The sequence below is a fragment of the Schistocerca cancellata genome, chromosome 12 (genome assembly GCF_023864275.1).
Source record: "Schistocerca cancellata isolate TAMUIC-IGC-003103 chromosome 12, iqSchCanc2.1, whole genome shotgun sequence".
Taxonomy (NCBI): Eukaryota; Metazoa; Arthropoda; class Insecta; order Orthoptera; family Acrididae; genus Schistocerca; species Schistocerca cancellata.
In genome coordinates this window covers 47,681,896-47,703,760 of record NC_064637.1, presented here as the reverse complement: position 1 = coordinate 47,703,760, position 21,865 = coordinate 47,681,896, and the positions used below count along the sequence as shown (strand labels likewise).

The following is a 21,865-nucleotide window of genomic DNA, read 5'->3' as shown; positions in this document are numbered from 1 at the left end:
GTTATTTAGGGTCAACCACCACTTTTCGTACCATTCGTTTTGTAGTTTGTTTTGATCTGATGACTTTATTAGTCGATAAACCACAGCGTCATCTGCAAACAACCGAAGACGGCTGCTCAGATTGTCTCCCAAGCCGTTTATGTAGATAAGAAACAGCAAAGGGCCTATAACACTACCTTGGGGAATTACTTCTGTTTTACTCGATGACATTCTGTCATTTACAACGAACTGTCACCTCTCTGACAGGAAATCACAGATCCAGTCACATAACTGAGACGATATTTCATAAGCACGAAATTTCACTACGAGCCGCTTGTGTGGTACAGTGTCAGAAACCTTCTGGAAATCCAGAAATACGGAATCGATCTGCAATCCCTTGTCAATAGCACTCAGCACTTCATGTGAATAAAGAGCTAGTTGTGTTTCACAGGAACGATGTTTTCTAAACCCATGTTGACTGTGTGTTAATAGGCCGTTTCCTTAGACGTAATTCATTATGTTCGAAAACAATATATGTTCTAAAATCCTGCTGAATATCGACGTTAACGATATGGGCCTGCAATTTACTGGTTTACTCGTACTACCGTTCTGGAATATTGGTGTGACCTGTGCAAATTTCCAGTCTTTGGGTTCGAATGTTTCGTCGAGCGAACGGTTGTATATGATTGGTAAGTATGGAGCTAATGCTTTTCGGAAACTTCAGACTACAGTGGGCCGTTTGTTGGTAAAACGACTCTCAACGCGAGAACTGCAACAAAAACAGTTTTGCCGGGGCGGTCTGAACTGGCTGCGCTAGGCCAGCGCACGGGCGTGAACTTGACATTCGCGACGCGGCCCGTTCATTGACTCGCCATTTGCCCGTGCTGCCATCTGTCGAGGGGCAAGCGCAGCGCGGGTCGTGCGCGGTAAAGCGCGACGCGGCCCATAGGTGGCTCTAGCGGCGCTCCGTGCATTGCGAGTGCGAAATTCGCACAAATCATTCGTGACTAGGCACTACCTGTGCGATAGCCGACGATCAGATGCGGATCATTTCCAAACAGTAAATTCGTTCAGTGCCCTCTTGATTGATCATTAATACTTTCTGATATAAAATATATAAACCTCATAATAAATGAGCCTGTATATTAACAACAAAAGAAAAAGCCGAACAAACACTAAACAGTGTACGTGAGTGGGCATCCAATAATAAACTAAAAAACAAAAAATGCTGTTAACTTCTATATCTGCAAAAACCACACTATAACAACTTCAAGTTAAACGATGAAACTATAGAATGTGTAGTCTACACAAAATTTCTTGGTATGCATGTTGACAGCCAGTTAAAGTGGGAAGAATGTATTAAAATACTTAGTAACAGAATCGCTACAACATGCTATGCTCTTAGGATTCTGACTGCAGTGTGTGATACTACATGTGTCAGATCTGTATATTTTTCTTGTATCCACTCTGTTATTACCTATGGAATAATATTTTGGGGAGTCAACAGTAAAAATACTCAAATAATTTTCAAGTCACAGAAAAGAGCAATTCATATAATAACCAAGAGTGGCAGTAGGGCTCACTGCCTTGAACCTTTCCAAAAGCTGGAAATCCTAACTGTCCCCTGTGAATACATTTTTCAAAGTATTATGTATGTAAAAAAAAATGACTGCTATATTAAAAATTCTTTAGTACACAGCTATACAATCTGCATCTAGAGAGGAAAAATAAAGTTAAAACTCAGCAGAGCTTGTTGTACAATGTCGTTAAATTATATAATAAATTACCCCAAGATATAAAAGATAAGGACACAATTGGACAGTTCAAAACAAAACTCAAATTTTTTTTATTAAATAAAAGTTATTACGCAGTAACGGATTTTCTGAATTAAAACATGTAGTGTAATTAAAAGTAGCCTGCAAGAAAATTACGTAAGGATATAAAATTAATGTAAGATACTTTAAAAATATGTGTAAATATTAAATTTATGGGTATAAATTGTAGGTATATTGTATTATATATGATTTTGCTGACAAAATCCACACAATGTAAATCTTTACATGGATTAATAAAGAAATCACTCAATCAATCAATCAATCAATCAAAAACAGAGAATTAGTGATCATGTTATCATGTAAATCGACTACTGTCCACTGCCCTTGTTTTGCTTTCGTTAATTTTCGTCTCATGAACTTTTGTCATGACGTTATTCATTCCGTTCAGTTGCACTTCCAAGTCCTCTGGAGTGTTGTCACGGAATTACGATGTCATCGGCACATCAAACATTTTTGTTTCTTCTCTATGAAGTGTAATATTTTTTCCAAATTTCTCCCTGGTTTCCTTCGCAGTTAGCTCGATGTCTGACTTCCTTCTGAACTATTGCTGTGCTTTTATCTCCTTCGACTGCAGTAAGAGCATCGGCTCATCAATATTTATGCCGGCCGAAGTGGCCGTGTGGTTAAAGGCGGTGCAGTCTGGAACCGCAAAACCGCTACGGTCGCAGGTTCGAATCCTGCCTCGGGCATGGATGTTTGTGATGTCCTTAGGTTAGTTAGGTTTAACTAGTTCTAAGTTCTAGGGGACTAATGACCTCAGCAGTTGAGTCCCATAGTGCTCAGAGCCATTTGAACCATCAATATTTATGGCGTATTTATAAAGATAGACAGTTGAAATCGGTATAGTCACTAAAGTATTTTTTGAGCACTTACTGAATCTGGCTGTAACGAACTAATGTTCGCTGTACGAGACGTATGGGAAAAGTTAGGGCTGTCTCGTTTCAATGTATTTAAATGTGAGCAGTACGACAATGTTTCACGGATCTAGCTAAATGGCTCTGAGCACTATGGGGCTTAAGTTCTGAGGTCATCAGTCCCCTAGAACTTAGAACTACGTAAACCTAACTAATCTAAGGACATGACACACATCATGCCCGATGCAGGATTCGAACCTGCGACTTGATCGTTGTGTTTCCGTTAAAGTTTAAAGTTCGTTTGTTGATCCTTCCATTCAGTTTTTTATTACAGAGGCCAACCAGCTCTCTGACCGAACACGCTGAGCTACCGTGCCGGCAAACCGGCCAGCCTGCACATTATAAATTTATATGTGTGGACTCTTTTACAGGGCATGGTGGCATCTCTGTATGAGCAAACTTGTTACCGGTATGTTAGGAATACTTCAGCCAAAGTAACGCATGGATGTCCGGCACATAGCTCGCGTGCGGTTGAAGCGGTATTGAATAGCATATTTCATGACGGGGGGATTGGTCGTCGAAGCACCATACCATGGCCCGCACATTCACCGGATCTGACGTCCCCGTATTTCTTTCTGTGGGGAAAGTTGAAGGGTGTTTGCTATCGTGATCCACCGACAACACCTGACAACATGCGTCAGCGCATTGTCAATGCATGTGCGAACATTACGGAAGGCGAACTACTCGCTGTAGAGAGGAATGTCGTTACACGTATTGCCAAATGCATTGAGGTTGACGGACATCATTTTGAGCATTTATTGCATTAATGTGGTATTTACAGGTAATCACGCTCTAACAGCATGCGTTCTCAGAAATGATAAGTTCACAAAGGTAGATGTGTCACATTGGAACAACCGAAAAAAATGTTCAAACGTACCTACGTTCTGTATTTTAATTTAAAAAATCTACCTGTTACCAAGTTTTCGTCTAAAATTGTGAGCCATATTGTGACTATTACAGCGCCATCTATCACAAAGCAAAAAAGTGGTCCAACAAAAACATTCATATTTCTTTACGTACTACACGAATATGTAATAAAAATGTAGGTTCCTATTTAAAAAAACGCAGTTGATATCCGTTTGACCAATGGCAGAGCCATCTAGCGGGCCAACCATAGCGCCATCTTTCCCCGTTCAAGCTAGGCGAGTTTCGTTCTTTGTAGTTTTTTTCGTTTGACGCTTATTTCGTGAGATATTTGGCCCAGTGACGATCAATGGACCACCCTGTATATGTATACATACTAAGGTCTACACTCTCTTGGCGATATTAGAAATGTAAGCTTTTCAAGTCAATGCAGTCAAAAGACTCACTCATCAAAACCTATAGAGTACTTCGCGCTGACCTAGAATAATGAAATTTGGCAAGGAAAAAATCCGAAAACTGCTAATTCTTGACTTTCACACACGAAAACATTTTTTTGTGATTTCTTAACCAACTGTCTGTCCGTGCTTCTGTTAAGACCCGTTTCTCACCGGATTGGCTAGAGATATGTCTTGCCTATATTGATATCGATAGCAGGAGAAAATTGTCGAGATTCACGATGCCGAAGATGGATGAACTGTCTATGCAGAGTGTTCGCAAACTCCCGTTACAAACGTCGTGGACTTGTAGAGTGAAGCGAGTACACTATATTTTGGATTGAAACCCATGTCAGAAACGTACCATGCTACAACCATTTGAAAACTTGTTGATAACGCGACCACTTTTGCAAGTACAGTTGTTGTTGTTGTGGTCTTCAGTCCTGAGACTGGTTTGATGCAGCTCTCCATGCTACTCTATCCTGTGCAAGCTGCTTCATCTCCCAGTACCTACTGCAACCTACATCCTTCTGAATCTGCTTAGTGTATTCATCTCTTGGTCTCCCCCTACGATTTTTACCCTCCACGCTGCCCTCCAATACTAAATTGGTGATCCTTTGATGCCTCAGAACATGTCCTACCAACCGATCCCTTCTTCTGGTCAAGTTGTGCCACAAACTTCTCTTCTCCCCAATTCTATTCAGTACTTCCTCATTAGTTATCTGATCTACCCATCTAATCTTCAGCATTCTTCTGTAGCACCACATTTCGAGAGCTTCTATTGTCTTCTTGTCCAAACTATTTACCGTCCATGTTTCACTTCCATACATGGCTACACTCCATACAAATACTTTCAGAAATGACTTCCTGACCCTTAAATCTATACTCGATGTAAACAAATTTCTCTTCTTCAGAAACGGTTTCCTTGCCATTGCCAGTCTACATTATATATCCGCTCTACTTCGACCATCATCAGTTATTTTGCTCCCCAAATAGCAAAACTCCTTTACTACTTTAACTGTCTCATTTCCTAATCTAATTCCCTCAGCATCACCCGACTTAATTCGACTACATTCCATTATCCTCGTTTTGCTTTTGTTGATGTTCATCTTATATCCTCCCTTCAAGACACCATCCACTCCGTTCAACTGCTCTTCCAAGTCCTTTGCTGTATCTGACAGAATTACAATGTCATCAGCGAACCTCAAAGTTTTTATTTCTTCTCCATGGATTTTAATACCTACTCCGAACTTTTCTTTTGTTTCCTTTACTGCTTGCTCAATATACAGATTGAATAACATTGGGGAGAGGCTACAACCCTGTCTTACTCCCTTCCCAATCACTGCTTCCCTTTCATGTCCCTCGATTCTTATAACTGCCATCTGGTTTCTGTACAAATTGTAAATAGCCTTTCGCTCCCTGTATTTTACCGCTGCCACCTTTAGAATTTGAAAGAGAGTATTCCAGTCAACATTGTCAAAAGCATTCTCCAAGTCTACAAATGCTAGAAACGTAGGTTTGCCTTTCCTTAATCTTTCTTCTAAGGTAAGTCGTAAGGTCACTATTGCCTCACGTGTTCCAGTATTTCTACGGAATCCAAACTGATCTTCCCCGAGGTCGGCTTCTACTAGTTTTTCCATTCGTCTGTAAAGAATTCGTGTTAGTATTTTGCAGCTGTGGCTTATTAAACTGATTGTTCGGTAATTTTCACATCTGTCAACACCTGCTTTCTTTGGGATTGGAATTATTATATTCTTCTTGAAGTCTGAGGGTATTTCGCCTGTTTCATACATCTTGTTCACCAGATGGTAGACTTTTGTCAGGACTGGCTCTCTCAAGGCCGTCAGTAGTTCCAATGGAATGTTGTCTACTCCGGGGGCCTTGTTTCGACTCAGGTCTTTCAGTGCTCTGTCAAACTCTTCACGCAGTATCGTATCTCCCATTTCATCTTCATCTACATCCTCTTCCATTTCCATAATATTGTCCGCAAGTACATCGCCGTTGCATAGACCCTCTATATACTCCTTCCACCTTTCTGCTTTCCCTTCTTTGCTTAGAACTGGGTTTCCATCTGAGCTCTTGATGTTCATACAAGTGTTTCTCTTATCTCCAAAGGTCTCTTTAATTTTCCTGTAGGCAGTATCTATCTTACCCCTAGTGAGATAAGCCTCTACATCCTTTCATTTGCCCTCTAGCCATCCCTGCTTAGCCACTTTGCACTTCCTGTCATTCTCATTTTTGAGACGTTTGTGTTCCTTTTTGCCTGCTTCATTTACTGCATTTTTATATTTTCTCCTTTCATCAATTAAATTCAATACTTCTTCTGTTACCCAAGGATTTCTACTAGCCCTCGTCTTTTTACCTACTTGATCCTCTGCTGCCTTCACTACTTCATCCCTCAAAGCTACCCATTCTTCTTCTTCTGTATTTCTTTCCCTCATTCCTGTCAGTTGTTCTCTTATGCTTGCCCTGAAACTCTGGTTCTTTCAGTTTATAGATTCCCTCTAATCCGACCTCGGATGGTCCGTCACTCCGGTTAGCCCGACCATGCTCAGGCTCGCGAGCCTGTGCCAACTTGTCACTGACTGGACGCCTGTCGGGCCATTGTTGCGGTGTCTATCTCTGTGCATATTGTTATACTGTCCGTTATTGTGCAGTTTTATCCTTTGTTGGGATTAAAAAACTTCGTTGTTTGCTTTATTCCGTGTTCTCTACCGTACTTATTACTGTAGATTCACTGTGTGTACACTTGTCTGTTTTTGAACATGTCTGGATTCGAACGTAAACACGTACCTCCTTCACTAAATGAAAAATTAGCAGTGCTACAAAGTCTGGACGAAGGAGATTCCGTCCAAAAAATTGCAAAGAAACTGAATGTAGGTGTTACGACAATTAAGGATTGGAAGAAGAATCGGAAAGACATTGACTCCTATACAGTTACGATTGATGGTGAAAACACTCTGAAGAATCGCAAAACATTAAAAAAGCCTAAACTTGAACTGCCTGATAACGTATTGTGGATGTGGTTTTGTCAAGAAAGAAGGAAAGGATCTCCAATATCCGGGCCAATTCTCAAAGAAAAAGCGATAGTTTCGCACAAAAAACTGGAAGCCGAAAGTAAATTTGCTGCCAGTGAAGGCTGGATTGATCCTTGGAAAACTCGTCAAAAATGTATCCCCGACTTTTTTTCCAAGTAATTTGTTTTCGTTTTTACTGAAAGACAATTAATACAGTATAATCACTTCTCAGTTTTTACATACAGTAGTTTATTTCTTTATAAAAAATTACTTTTTTATATACAGTGCTATAAACATTCTTTAGTTTACAGTATATATCGTTTATACGTTATTATGTACAGTACAGCGCTGTAATTTGTTTGTCGTTTTTCCTTTCAAAACCAATACATGTTATAGTGTGTGTAGACGTTTTTTAGTTAATATACTGTTTAACACTGTGTAAAAAACATCTTTTTATATTACTGTAGACATCTTTTAGTTCTTAAATCGTTTAATTTTTTGTACTAAATGCCTTTTTATATTTTTTGCGATAAATATTAGATTTTTCGGATAATCCGACCTTTTTCACGTTCCGACCATAGTCCCGGTCCCGAAGGTGACGGATTAGCGGGGGTCTACTGTAACATATTGGGCGTGACCCGGTACATCACGTGTTGTGCAATTCCACTCCTTAAGAGCCTCTCTTCAACGTGATGAAGTACGCTCTCTTCCAGTTCGGGCGTGCGGCGTCTCCTTCGAACATCACAGTCACCCCTGTTAATAGTGAAGGTACCCTTTCTCGAAGCCGTTGCGTAATTGCGGCGAAAAGGCTATGCGATGTGGTCGGACGTTGTGGAGAACGATCTTCATAAAGGCGACGAGCAGATCCTCCATTACCGTGAGCTTCGCCATTCAAAAGGACCATTTCGTTGTCTTCTGAAAACGTGTACTCAACTACGAGGATGAGTCAAATGAAAACCTTAAATTTATAATAACAAATCGAAATTTTCCGCCGTTATCCTGTAAGTTGGTAAGCGTGCTACAAACAGCGTGCAGAATGGCCTGTAGGTGGCGGCATAGTGCAGATGCACGCATACCGTCGCAGTATCAGTATAAAGATGGCCGCCCCACTTGCGACTTGCACCAGGTAAGAACAGCGTTCTGTTATTCTATTTTTGCGTAGTGACGGTGTGAAACCTATTGAAATTCATCGACGAATGGAGCTTCTGTACGGTGATGCATGTTTGTCACAGCAGCAAGTCTACGAATGGAGTAGGAAGTTCGAAAACGGTGTGAATTCAGTGGAAGATGCTCCTCGTCCAGGTCAGGCACAACGAGTTGTGACTCCACAGAATATTGCACCAGTTGAATCCATAGTGAAGGAAAACAGCCGAGTGACACTGAATGACATTGCAGCATGTTTACAAATTAGTCATGGGTCAGCACACCACATTGTGCATGATGTGCACCAGTTTGACAAAGTGTCTGCAAGATGCGCGCCACGGCAGCTGACTCCTGAAATGAGAGATCGACGTGTTGATGCTTGTGAAGAACATCCTCGACGCTTTGAACGAGAAGGTGATGGCTTCCTTGCAAGAATCGTTTCTGGGGATGAAACCTGGGTTCACTTCCACCAACCAGAAACGAAGAGAGCGAGCAAGGAATGGCGCTATTCCTCATCACCAAAATCAAAGAAGTTTCGAACAGAACCATCAGCGGAGAAGGTTATGCTGACTCTCTTTTGGGACGAAAAAGGCGTCATTTTGGAGCATTACTTGCATAGAGGGACCACTGTCACCAGTGCATCATACACAGATCTCCTAAAAATCATCTGCAGCCTGCAATCAAATCAAAGCGACGTGGATTGCTATCAGCAGGTGTCCTTTTGCAACATGACAATGCAAGGCCCCACACTGCTCGTACAACAGTTGTAACAATCACAGACCTGCATTTTTGAGTGTCTTCCTCATCCACCATACTCACCAGACCTTGCCCCAAGTGATTTCCATATGTCTGGACCAGTCGAAGACGCAATGGGAGGAAACAAGTTCCATTCTGATGAAGAGGTACGCCACGCGGTGCATGGGTGGTTGCGCGGAATAGCAAAAGAATTTTTTTCTAAAGGAATTTATGCACTTTGTAAGCGCCGGAGGACTTGCATTGAGCGTGGGGGACATTATGTTGAACAATGATACAGCTTTGTACCACTTCTGCACAATAAATAACATTTTAAAAAGCATTTAATGTTTTCATTTGATTCACCCACGTATGTTCCTGTAATACTCACTGACAGGCTCCAACCATGTCAGAGAGGTAGAATAGACGTCAGGTGACATCAGTCGATCCGACGTAAGGACTCCCCACCATGGCTACTCTGTTGCATACGTACCTAGCAAACATGTTTTCAAACGGCTGTGCCGGACATGGGTTTTTGTTCAAAAGATTATGCACTGAACCTGCTCTGCAAGTCCTAGAAGTTTGTGACGGGAATTTCCGAACACTGTGTATACGTTATTAAGTTTGTACGGAAGCTGCAGGTTCGCGAGCGCTGTTTGCACTTATCCAGATTTTTTGGTACACTGAAGCGCCAAAGAAACTGGTACAGCCATACGTATTCAAATACAGAGATATGTAAACAGACAGAATACAGCAGCTGCGGTCGGCGCAGTTGTTACATCGGTTACTGCTGCTACAGTGGTGGGTTATCAAAATATAAGACTGTTTGAACGTGGCATCATAGTCGGCGCACGAGCCATGGGACACAGTCTCTCCCAGGTAGAGATTTTATTTTTCGAGTCCAGGACATAAAATAATTACAAAAACTGATAAATATTGATTCACATAACAAATTTCCAAATTAAATACGTACAATAGTATTTATGACACAGATCCAATAATATATACACTACTGGCCATTAAAATTGCTACACCATGAAGAAGACGTGCTACAGACGCGAAATTTAACCGACAGGAAGAAGATGCTGTGATATGCAAATGATTAGCTTTTCAGAGCATTCACACAAGGTTGGCGCCGGTGGCGATACCTACAACGTGCTGACAAGAGGAAAGTTTCCAACCGATTTCTCATACACAAACAGCAGTTGACCGGCGTTGCCTAGTGAAACGTTGTTGTGAAGCCTCGTGTAAGGAGGAGAAATGCGTACCATCACGTCTCCGACTTTGATAACGGTCGGATTCTAGCACGAACAGTTCGACGACGTTTGCAGCAGCATGGACTATCAGCTCGGACACCATGGCTGCGGTTACCGTTTACGCTGCATCACAGACAGGAGCGCCTGCGATGGTGTACTCAGCGACGAATCTGGCTGCTCGAATGGCAAAACGTCATTTTTTCGAATGAATCCAGATTCTGTTTACAGCATCACGAGCAACTGGCTCGTCACAATACGCCAGTCACTACTCTTGATGAACAGTGGTATCGTGTTGAAGCTGCATGGGCAGCTGTACCTGTACACGCCATCCAAGCTCTGCGTATCAAGGGTGTTATTACGGCCAGAGGTGGTTGTTCTGGGTACTGATTTCTCAGGACGTATGCACCCAAATTGCGTGAAAATATAATCACATGTCAGTTCTAGTGTAAAAAATTTGTCAATGAATACCCGTTTATCATCTGAATTTTTTTTTCTTTTTTTGGTGTAGCAATTTTAATGGCCCGTAGTGATGATGATGATGATGTTTTGGTTTGTGGGGCGCTCAACTGCGTGGTTATCAGCGCCCGTACAATTTCCCAACCTTTGCTCAGTCCAATTTCGCCACTTTCCTGGATGATGATGAAATGATGAGGACAACACAAACACCCAGTCAACTCGAGGCAGGTGAAAATCCCTGACCCCGCCGGGAATCGAACCCGGGACCCCGTGCTCGGGAAGCGAGAACGCTACCGCGAGACCACGCGCGGTGGACAATGGCCCGTAGTGTACATGTTCAGCATGTGCAGAGTTTTGCCAGATGGGTGCTGCGTATTCTGCGGCAGAGAAACATAGTGCCGAGACAGATGTTCTAAGCACGTTTGGTTGGGTACAAGGAAGGAGCCACCACGAGGATGCTGCAAGGGGCGTTGTTGATAAAGAGAGGGTGAGTTTTAGGACAATCGGGCGTACCCTGGGCGTTAGGAAGAATCCTAGCGGCGAATCCTTCCGCCACCAGGACCAAAAAGAACAAAGGCTTTTATAGAAGCCACCCCTTAGAATAATGTCCGAGATAGCGATGAAGTGCAGATATTCCCATACGACCATTTCACTAGTATACAGTGAATATCAGGAATCCGGCAAAACATCAAATCCCCGACATTATTACTGCCTGCAAGAACGGGACCACCACCGAAGACTGAAGAGAATCCTTCCACGTGACAGAAGTGCAACCCTTCCGCAAATTGCTGCAGATTTCAGTGCTAGGCCATCAGCAGGTGTCAGCGTGCGAACCATTCAACGAAACAGCATTGTTATTGGCTTTCGGAGCAGAAGGCCCACTCGTGTACGCTTGATGACTCCAGCACACAAAGCTTTACACTGCGCCTCGGCCCGTCGACACCGACATTGGACTGTTGATGACTGGAAACCTGTTGACTGGTAGGAAGAGTCTCGTTTCAAATTGTATCCCGCGGATGGATATGTACGGGTATGGAAATAACCTATTAAATCCAAAGCTGTTTCACAGAGGAAGACTGCACTGTAGTTCCTTCTCTAGATTGTCGTACAGATGACAAAATGGTAGATATCGAAATACATGACAGAGGGATAGAAAAACAATTAAAATCGCTCAAAAGAGGAAAGGCCGCTGAACCTGATGGGATACCAGTTCGATTTTACACAGAGTACGCGAAGGAACTTGCCCCCCATCTTGCAGCGGAGTACCGTAGGTCTCTAGAAGAGCGTAGCGTTCCAAAGGATTGGAAAAGGGCACAGGTCATCCCCGTTTTCAAGAAGGGACGTCGAACAGATGTGCAGAACTATAGACCTATATATCTAACGTCGAGCAGTTGTAGAATTTTGGAACACGTATTATGTTCGAGTATAATGACTTTTCTGGAGACTAGAAATCTACTCTGTAGGAATCAGCATGGGTTTCGAAAAAGACGATCATGTGAAACCCAGCACGCGCTATTCGTCCACGAGACTCAGAGGGCCATAGACACGGGTTCACAGGCAGATGCCGTGTTTCTTGACTTCCGCAAGGCGTTCGATACAGTTCCCCACACTCGTTTAATGACCAAAGTAAGAGCATATGGACTATCAGACCAATCATGTGATTGGATTGAAGAGTTCCTAGATAACAGGACGCAGCATGTCATTCTCAATGGAGAGAAGTCTTCCGAAGTAAGAGTGATTTCAGGTGTGCCGCAGGGGAGTGTCGTAGGACCGTTGCTATTCACAATATGCATAAATTACCTTGTGGATAACATCAGAAGTTCAATGAGGCTTTTTTGCGAATGATGCTTTAGTATATCGAGAGGTTGTAGCAAAGGAAAATTGTACTGAAATGCATGAGAATCTGCAACGAATTGACGCATTGTGCAGGGAATGGCAATTGAATCTCAATGTAGACAAGTGTAATGTGCTGCGAATACATGGAAAGAAAGATCCCTTGTCATTTAGCTAAAATATATAGCAGGTCAGCAACTGGAAGCAGCCAATTCCATAAATTATCTGTGAGTGGGCATTAGGAGTGATTTAAAATGGAATGATCATATAACATTGATTGTTGGTAAAGCAGATGCCAGACTGAGATTCATTGGAAGAATCCTAAGGAAATGCAGTCCGAAAATAAAGGAAGTAGGTTACAGTACACTTGTTCGCCCACTGCTTGAATACTGCTCAGCAGTGTGGGTTCCGTACCAGATAGGGTTGATGGAGGAGATAGAGAAGAGCCAACGGAGAGCAGCGCGCTTCGTTACAGGATCATTTAGTAATCGCGAAAACGTTACCGAGATGATAGACTCCAGTGAAAGACTATGCAGGAGAGACGCTCAGTAGCTCGGTACGGGATTTTGTTGAAGTTTCGAGAACATACCTTCACCGAGGAGTCGAGCAGTATATTGCTCCCTCCTACGTATATCTCGCGAGGAGACCTGAGGATAAAATCAGTGAGGCATACCGACAATCTTTCTTTCCACGAAGAACACGAGATTGGTTCAGATGGCTCTGAGCACTATGGGACTCAACTGCTGAGGTCATAAGTCCCCTAGAACTTAGAACAACTGGTGTCACGTAGGCCGCCCATGTTTCATCGCCCGTAACAGTTTGGCTTAAGAAATCATCACCGTCGTTGTGGTACCGCTCAAGAAAAGTCAATGCGCTGTCTAAACGTTTGGTTTTGTGCACATCCGTCAACATTTTCGGTACCCAACGTGCGCAGTTTTCGGTAATTCAAGTGCCTAACGACACCACACACATCCATGCCCGAGGCAGGATTCGAACCTGCGACCGTAGCGGTGCCGCGGTTCCAGACTGTAGCGCCTAGAATCGCTCGGCCACTCCGGCCGGCCACGATATTGGAATTGATGGGAGAATCGATAGAGGTACTCAAGGTACCCTCCGCCACACTCCGTCAGGTGGCTTGCGGAGTATGGATGTAGATGTAGATGTCGACACTGCATGTGAGCACGGGACTGTTCAAGCTGATGGAGACTCTGTAATGGTGTGTGACGTGAGCAGTTGGAGTTGTATGCGGCGCCTGATACGTCTAGATACGACTCTGAAAGGTGACACATATGTAAGCATGTTCTCTGATCACATGCATCCATCTTCTCCATTGTGCATTCCGACGAGCTTGGGCAATTCCATCAGGAGAATGCGACACCCCACACGTCCAGAATTGCTACAGAGTGCTCGAGGAACGCTCTTCCAAGTGTAAACACTTCCGCTGGCCACCAAACTGCTCCGACATGAACATTGTTGACCATATCTGGGATGCCTCGCAACGTGCCGTTCAGTAGAGATCTGCGCCTCCTCACACTAGGGATCAGTGGACAGCCCTCCAGCACTACTTCAGACATGCCAGTTGGGTTGCGGAACTGCCGGCCGCTGTGGCCGAGCGGTTCTAGGCGCTTCGGTCTGGAAACGCGCTGCTGCTACAGTCGCAAGTTCGATTCCTGCCTCTGGCGTGGATATGTGTGATGTTCTTAGGTTGGTTAGGTTTAAGTAGTTCAAAGTTCTAGGGGACTGAAGACCTCAGATGTTAAGTTTCACTGTGCTTAGAGCCATTTGACCCAACACACACACACACACACACACACACACACACAGCGATAAAGAGAGAGAGAGAGAGAGAGAGAGAGAGAGAGAGAGAGAGAGTGTTTGTGTATGGAGTAAAGGGGAGATAGGTGGAGAGAGCCAGAAGGAGCAAGCTACGAGAAGAGACGAAACTAAAGGAAAGCGACATTTTATTTAAAGACTGTCCTTCTGACGTCAACGCGACGTAAACACCGCCGGGGGAAACCCTTGCCGAGCTCCTCTATATTAAACTGAACTTCAACTTTTTTTTCGAGTCATCGGTCTTCTGACTAGAGCTGGTGTCAGGCAGTCGGCCACAAATCCTTTCCACTGCCAATCACTTTAACTCAAGAGTAGCGCTTGCATCTGGCATCCTGAATTACTTATAGCACACATTCAAATCTGTCTTCTCCTACAGTTCTTATCCGCAACAACTCCAACTAGTACCTCTTCGACGATACTGCGGAGAACGTCCTCATTCCTTCCCTTATCAGTTCACCTTGTTTTCAACTTTCTCCTGTAGCACTGCATCTCAAACACTTCGATTCTCTTCTGTTAAGGTTTTCCCACACTCCATCATTCACTATTCATAACATTCTTCCTAAAGGGCCTATATCTGTTACCTACTAGTGCACTTCTAACGACCACGAATATTCTCTTCGCCTTTGATAATTTGCATAATAATGTCCTCCTTGCTTCACTCAGCCTCCAACTAGCACAGCAATGTCGTCAGCGAACCTTATCGTTGACATCCTTTCACCATGCATTTTAACCCCGCACGTGAATCTTTGCCGAGCGGTTCTAGGCGCTTCAGTCTGGAACCGCGCGACCGCTGCGGTCGCAGGTTCAAAAGGGTTCAAATGGCTCTGAGCACTATGGGACTTAACATCTATGGTCATCAGTCCCCTAGAACTTAGAACTACTTACACCTAACTAACCTAAGGACAGCACACAACACCCAATCATCAAGAGGCAGAGAAAATCACTGACCCCGCCGCGAATCGAACCCGGGAATCCGGGCGTCGGAAGCGAGAACGCTACCGCACGAGCACGAGCTGCGGACTCGCAGGTTCGAATCCTGTCTCGGGCATGGATGTGTGTGATGTCCTTAGGTTAGTTAGGTTTAAGTAGTTCTAAGTTCTAGGGGACTAATGACCCCAGATGTTAAGTCCCATAGTGCTTAGAGCCATTTGAAACATATTTATTTATTTTTGTTGCGGAACTTCGCCGGGGCTCGATACGGTATTAGGCAAGTGTACTATTTTCCTTGGCTGTTCAGTGTAGTTCTAGGCTTACATCATTTTACCCAAAAGGAGAGCGATTTCTTATCATGACTGAGCGGCCCTGACTTTAGGAATAGCCCTGGTAATTCATAGTGACAAGAATGTGTGTGTGTGTGTGTGTGTGTGTGTGTGAGAGAGAGAGAGAGATACGCTGACGTGACCTCTCCGCCCTCTGTGTGTTGCAGAGAGACTAGAGCTGGACCTGAACAACTCGGCGGCGCCGACGCCCGGGCTGGTGGGCGTCTCCCAGTGGGTCGGCAGCGGCGGCGTCGCGACGCTGGATGACGTCAGCAGGTAGGCGCGCTCTCCGCCGTCTGCTCTTAATGTCTGCTCACTGCATCGATCGGCGCACCTGGGCACAGCGGGCGTTCTCCGTCGTAGCTGCTGCGACCGTCTCCGATGCCATCTCGGCTCTTCACAGACGGGTAGCGCGGCTCTTACAAGGAGACGGCACGACCGTGGGGTCGGGGATTTGTCCGAAATTTTGTGTGGTGAAAGAGGACCCCTGACACCTCACGTGGTTAAAATCCTAGGACGCACTACCCGGAAAATCCCAGGAAAAATCGATACAACGTTTTTTAGGTGCCTTATGAGTATATAATCTTAGGCCATTGCCGAGCCGCCGTCTGGCCTAGATGGTTAGGACTCGGACCCTTATGCAAGATGTCTCGGGTTCGATTCCTACTCCGGCACTTTATTTTTCTTCTGTTTCATTTTCTTTGTTATTCTACAAATTATTCAAAAAGTTTCTCAGACCTACATTATTTTAAAACATTATTTTAGCTCAAGAACGTGAAGTTTTTCATTCACTGAAAAATATTCGTGTTCGTTGTTCTATTTCGTTTTATGGGGTCTCAAGGTTTAAAGGGGTTTTGTAAGGGTCCCCTAGGGATTGAAACGGTCATCTGCGCATAGGTCTGTGAGAAGTAAATGCAGTTTGTTTTTCGATTTCGTCGTGAACAGACGTGACTGTTTCAAATTTCAGCGTATTATTCCGATCCGAGGCTAAACATGTCGACTGAAGAAGTTGCTGTCTCGTCTGGAATAGGGGAAGACATTCCTGAAGAATCCATTCATAGTGATCTATCAAAATTACGATAAAGGACGCAGCGGTGTATTATGAAAAGCTGTTGATGGAAAATAATTTAATTGCATCGACATCTTCGGAAGAAATCTCTCGCGATGCTATGTTCGTGTTTATAATTGTTATATGTATAAGAATTGAATGTTTCTCAATCGACTGTGTTATTCTGATTAAAAACCCAATGTCTCTCGTCATATACTTTACAATGAAAAATGGAAAGCCCACCGCCATGAATTGTGTTGTTGGACAAAAAGAACATAATGTTTATTCAATAATGTAACTAATTTGTTAAAGATAATGTAGGTTTGAGAAACTTTCCGAATAATTGTTGTTGTTGGGTTGTTTTTGGGGATGGAGACCAGACTGCTAGGTCATCGGTCTCATCGGATTAGGGAAGGACGGGGAAGGAAGTCGGCAGTGCCCTTTGAAAGGAACCATCCCGGCATTTGCCAGGAGCGATCTAGGGAAATCGCGGAAAACCTAAATCAGGATGGCCGGACGCGGGATTGAACCGTCGTCCTCCCGAATGCGAGTCCACTGTCTAACCACTGCGCCATCTCGCTCGGTGAATAATTGTGGAATAACAAAAGAAAATGAAACAGAAGAAAAAAAGTGCCGGAGGAGCTATCGAACCCGAGACATATGGCGTTAGAGTCCGAGCCCTATCCATCTAGGCCAGACGACAGCTTGGCAATGGACTAACATTGTATACTCATAAGGCACCTAAGAAACTTTGGATCGATTTTTCCCGGAATTTTCCGAGTAGTGCGTCCTAATATTTTAACCACGTGAGGTGTTAGGGGTCCTCTTTCAACACACAAAATTTCGGACAAATCCCCGACCCCACGGTCGTGCCGTTTCCTTGTTAGATCTGTAGTGGGAGGAGTCATACCAGATTCTTTATTCAGATTCTTCATTCACCATTGACCACCTGAGGTGGAATAGGCAATTTACATGGATATCATATAACATTTTCCTTGAATAGTACCTTAAAGCTAAATGAGCATTACACATAGTGCCCATAGATGATAACATAGACCATAACATAAGATAAATACATTCACTGACATCACGTAATACAATCCTTAAAAATTAATGTAAACTGATTTTACACTCATAAATTCTGTTATTTTGTAAAAAGGATTGAAGCTACTTATGTGAGCCGACCGAGAAGAAAATGGAAGTTTATTAAATATTTTTAGACTATTGATTAGATGGGAATTCCCTGTTCTTGTCAGCCTGTGGCTAGCACCAGAGGGAGGGGTTATTTGACACTGGCCGAATGGTAACTCAGCTGCATAAAAGTATAAAACAGTATGGGAAAGTCGGGTAAGATTCCGCGCTTACAGAACGAGGCCACGAAGTTGGTTTCACGGATTTTATTATTTTCTTGTCGTCAGGTATGGGATGTTCAGTAATCGTGGCTTCTCGGTTCGCTACACAATCAGATAGTCGTATTAATGAGTTTTATCACAATAAGGAAACTTACGAGGGACGTTCCAGAAGAAATGCACACTATTTTTGTAAAAATACAGTTTTCATTCTGCATGTGCGAAAGTTTTCCAGTGTGTAGATACCAGGCGTCTTTTTTTTAAAGTAAGTTACGTTTTGAAATTAAAAAAGAGGTGCTAAGATCTCTCAATAATTTTATTTTTACATGAAAGCCTGTACTTTAATCTACGCACTCACGCCATTACAGTCTGATGCTTCGTTGTTTACGTTGTGTACTGAGTGTTTAAGATGCCTCCGATAATCGTGAGTCCCGCCGACTGTGAAGATTTCTTAGTGCTAAAGGCCTATAAGCGGTAGATATTCATCGTGAGATTTGTGCAGTTTATGGAGAAAACATTATGAGTGATGGAATGGTAAGAAAGTGGGTGAGAGCATTTAAAGATGGCCGCACAAATGTGCAGGATGAACAACGGAGTGGGCGTCTTTCGGTCGTTAATGAAAGTTCGGTGCAGGAAGTCGACAATAAGGTGAGAGAAAACAGACGCTTTACGATTTCCTCCTTGCAGGATGACTTTCCTAATGTTTCTCGTAGTGTTTTGTATGGCATTGTGACCGAGCACCCGAATTACCGAAAATTGTGCGCACGTTGGATACTGAAAATATTGACGGATGTGCACAAAACCAAACGTTTAGACAGTGCATTGACTTCCCTTAAGCGGTACCACAACGACGGTGATGATTTCTTAAGCCAAACTGTTACGGGCGATGAAACATGGGCGGCCTACGTCACACCAGAATCAAAGTTGGGCAAGGGCATCGTTTTGCTGCAAGACAATGCCCGTCCGCAAGTGGCGAATCAGACCAAAGATCTCATCACATCTTTTCGGTGGGAAACTCTAGATCATCTTCCGTACATCCCCGATCTTGCGCCCAGTGAGTACCACCTGTTCCTGCACTTGAAGAAACACCTGGGCGGTCAGCGTCTTCAAGACGATGACGAAGTCAAAACAGTGGTGATGCAGTGGTTAACAAGTCACGCGGCAGACTATGAGGAGGGTTTCAAAAACTGGTACAACGTTATGACAAGTGCCTCAGTATTGGCGGAAATTATGTAAAAAAGTAGATTAAGGTACAGTCTTTCATGTAAAAATTTCGAAACGGTACTTACTTAAAAGTGGGAAACAACGACAAGAGGTTGGAAAAAGGTGTACGGAGATGATGCTGTCGATAGCAGTGCAGTTAGTCGGTGGGCAAGCAGGTTACGTGATGAAAGCGGGCACGGCAATATTGAGGATTGCCCTCACAGCGGCAGGCCTCGTACTGCACACACTCCAGACAGAGTGCAGAGAGTTAACGAATTGGTGACTGCTGACAGACGCATCACAGTGAACGAATTGTCACGATACGTTGGTAGAGGGGAAGGAAGTGTTTGCAGAATACTGAAAGTGTTGGCGTTAAAAAAGGTTTCTGCCAGGTGGGTTACCCGGATGTTGACAGTGGCTTACAAAGAAAGAAGAAAAACGGTATGCAGCGAACTTTTGGAACAGTACGAGAATGGAGGAGATGAATTTCTTTGAGGAATTGTGACAGGTGATGAAACATGGCTCCATCATTTTTCACCAGAGACGAAGAGGCAATTAGTGGAGTAGCATCATGCAAATTCACCCAAGAAACAAAAATTCAAAAGCACACCTTCTGCTGGAAAATTTATGGTGGAAAGTAGGAGATGAGGTACTGGCGGAAGTAAAGCTGTGAGGACGGGGCGTCAGTCATGCGTGGGTAGCTCAGTTGGTAGAGCACTTGCCCGCGAAAAGCAAAGGTTCTGAGTTCGAATCTCGGTCCGGCACACGGTTTTAATCTGCCACGAAGTTTCGCTACACCACGTGCTAATATGGGTGTTTCAGGACGGGTCTATATGTGGCACCTCAGAACTGCTAGTGCTATTGATATGTAAATATAATAATTTCATGTAATGCTTATGGACTGGTGCAACAATAAATCTTGAGTGAACTGGAAACCTCTAAAAGGGTGTACTAATTTGTATCCGGCAGTACATGTGTGTGTGTGTGTGTGTGTGTGTGTGTGTGTGTGTGTGTGTGTGTGTGTTGGCGCTCGCGCGCGCGCGGTGTTTGTTCTCTCGGACTTGACGAACATTAAGATCATTTACATGTGGATGTAAATGCCCCCCTCCCCCTCCCATGAACCATAGACCTTGCCGTTGGTGGGGAGGCTTGCGTGCCTCAGCGATACATATAGCCGTACCGTAGGTGCAACCACAACGGAGGGGTATCTGTAGAGAGGCCAGACAAACGTGTGGTTCCTGAAGAGGGGCAGCAGCGTTTTCAGAAGTTGCAGGGGCAACAGTCTGGATCATTGACTCATCTGGCCTTGTAACGCTAACCAAAACGGCCTTGCTGTGCTGGTACTGCGAACGGCTGAAAGCAAGGGGAAACTACAGCCGTGATTTTTCCCGAGGGCACGCAGCTTTACTGTATGGTTAGCATGGAGAGCTGCATCAAACCAGTCTCAGGACTGAAGACAACTACTACTACTACAACTACAACATGTGGATGCACTCTCTCTCCTAAACTCTTGAGGGTATCATAGTGAGGGTGCGAATAATCAGTATTATGGACACTACGCAAGTGGTGTGCGACAAGTTTACGTATTTGCGGTGGATAGAAAGCATACTCGGACAGCCGAAGTTGTTAAGGCGACTGTTCACGAAAAGCAAGAAATACGGCTCCGTGTCCCGTTCAGGTATAAATTTATGCTCATTGCCATTTAATTCATTTCAATATTCGACTGCGGTTAATGCAGGCATTTCTATTTCATTTCATCATGTACGTGTAGAAAGAGCAGAAGAATTTTTTTGACTCTGCCTTTACTACAAGGACGAAGGTAAGCGTCCCCCACTAGCGTAAGAAGAGGGGCCATTGAGTAATGTGTATCGGCGGTGAGTCATACGGCCATTACGGAGCAAACAGGAATTCCTGATTCACGCAGCGGAAGGCTGTCGCTACGTGTGGACCCTTCCTTCGCGTACCTCCAGCACCTCCCTCGCTGTATGAGGGCAGGTCCCGAGATACAGGCGCCCGCTGCGAAAGGAGGCTGCAATTCGGTTCGGGAGGAGATAGCGTCTGCTGTTTGGGGACGCGCGGATTGATTGCTTCCGATGCGCGGCGCCGTCTGTCAGTGGGGTGGGGTGCGGTGGGATGCGAGCAGGCGATGCCGTGATTAAGGACGGCGGCGTGCGGCTTCTGTGGCAAGGGGACGCGCGTGCTTCCCCCCACACGTGCACTCTTACGAACTCCCTCTCCGCTTGCCAACACTTCTCCCCCTGTCGCTGTTTTGCAATTTTAATCAAGGCCGTCGGAAACCACACTACTGCCATTAAAATTGCTACACCAAGAAGAAATGCAGATGATAAACGCGTACTCATTGGACAAATATATTATACTAGAACTGACATGTGATTACATTTTCATGCAATTTGGGTGCACAGATCCTGAGAAATCAATACCCAGAACAACCACCTCTGGCCTTGATACGACTGGGCATTGAGTCAAACAGAGCTTGGATGGCGTGTACAGTTACAGCTGCCCATGCAGCTTCAACAGGATACCACAGTTCATCAAGAGTAGTGACTGGCGTATTGTGACGAGCCAGTTGCTCGGCAACCATTGACCAGACGTTTTCAGTTGGTGACTGATCTGGAGAATATGCTGGCCAAGGCAGTAGTCGAACATTTTCTGTATCCAGAAAGGCCCGTACAGGACCTGCAACATGCGG

At 44.2% G+C, this 21,865-nt stretch overlaps 1 protein-coding gene across 1 annotated transcript in view; it reads left to right on the top strand.

The window, feature by feature from the left end:
* Positions 1–21,865, top strand: part of LOC126109440 (uncharacterized) — an 841,290-nt gene that overhangs the window by 384,089 nt on the left and 435,336 nt on the right. Inside the window, exon 3 of the mRNA XM_049914471.1 lies at positions 15,723–15,831. Coding sequence (XP_049770428.1) covers positions 15,723–15,831 — 109 coding nt within the window. The remainder of the gene's footprint in view (positions 1–15,722; positions 15,832–21,865) is intronic.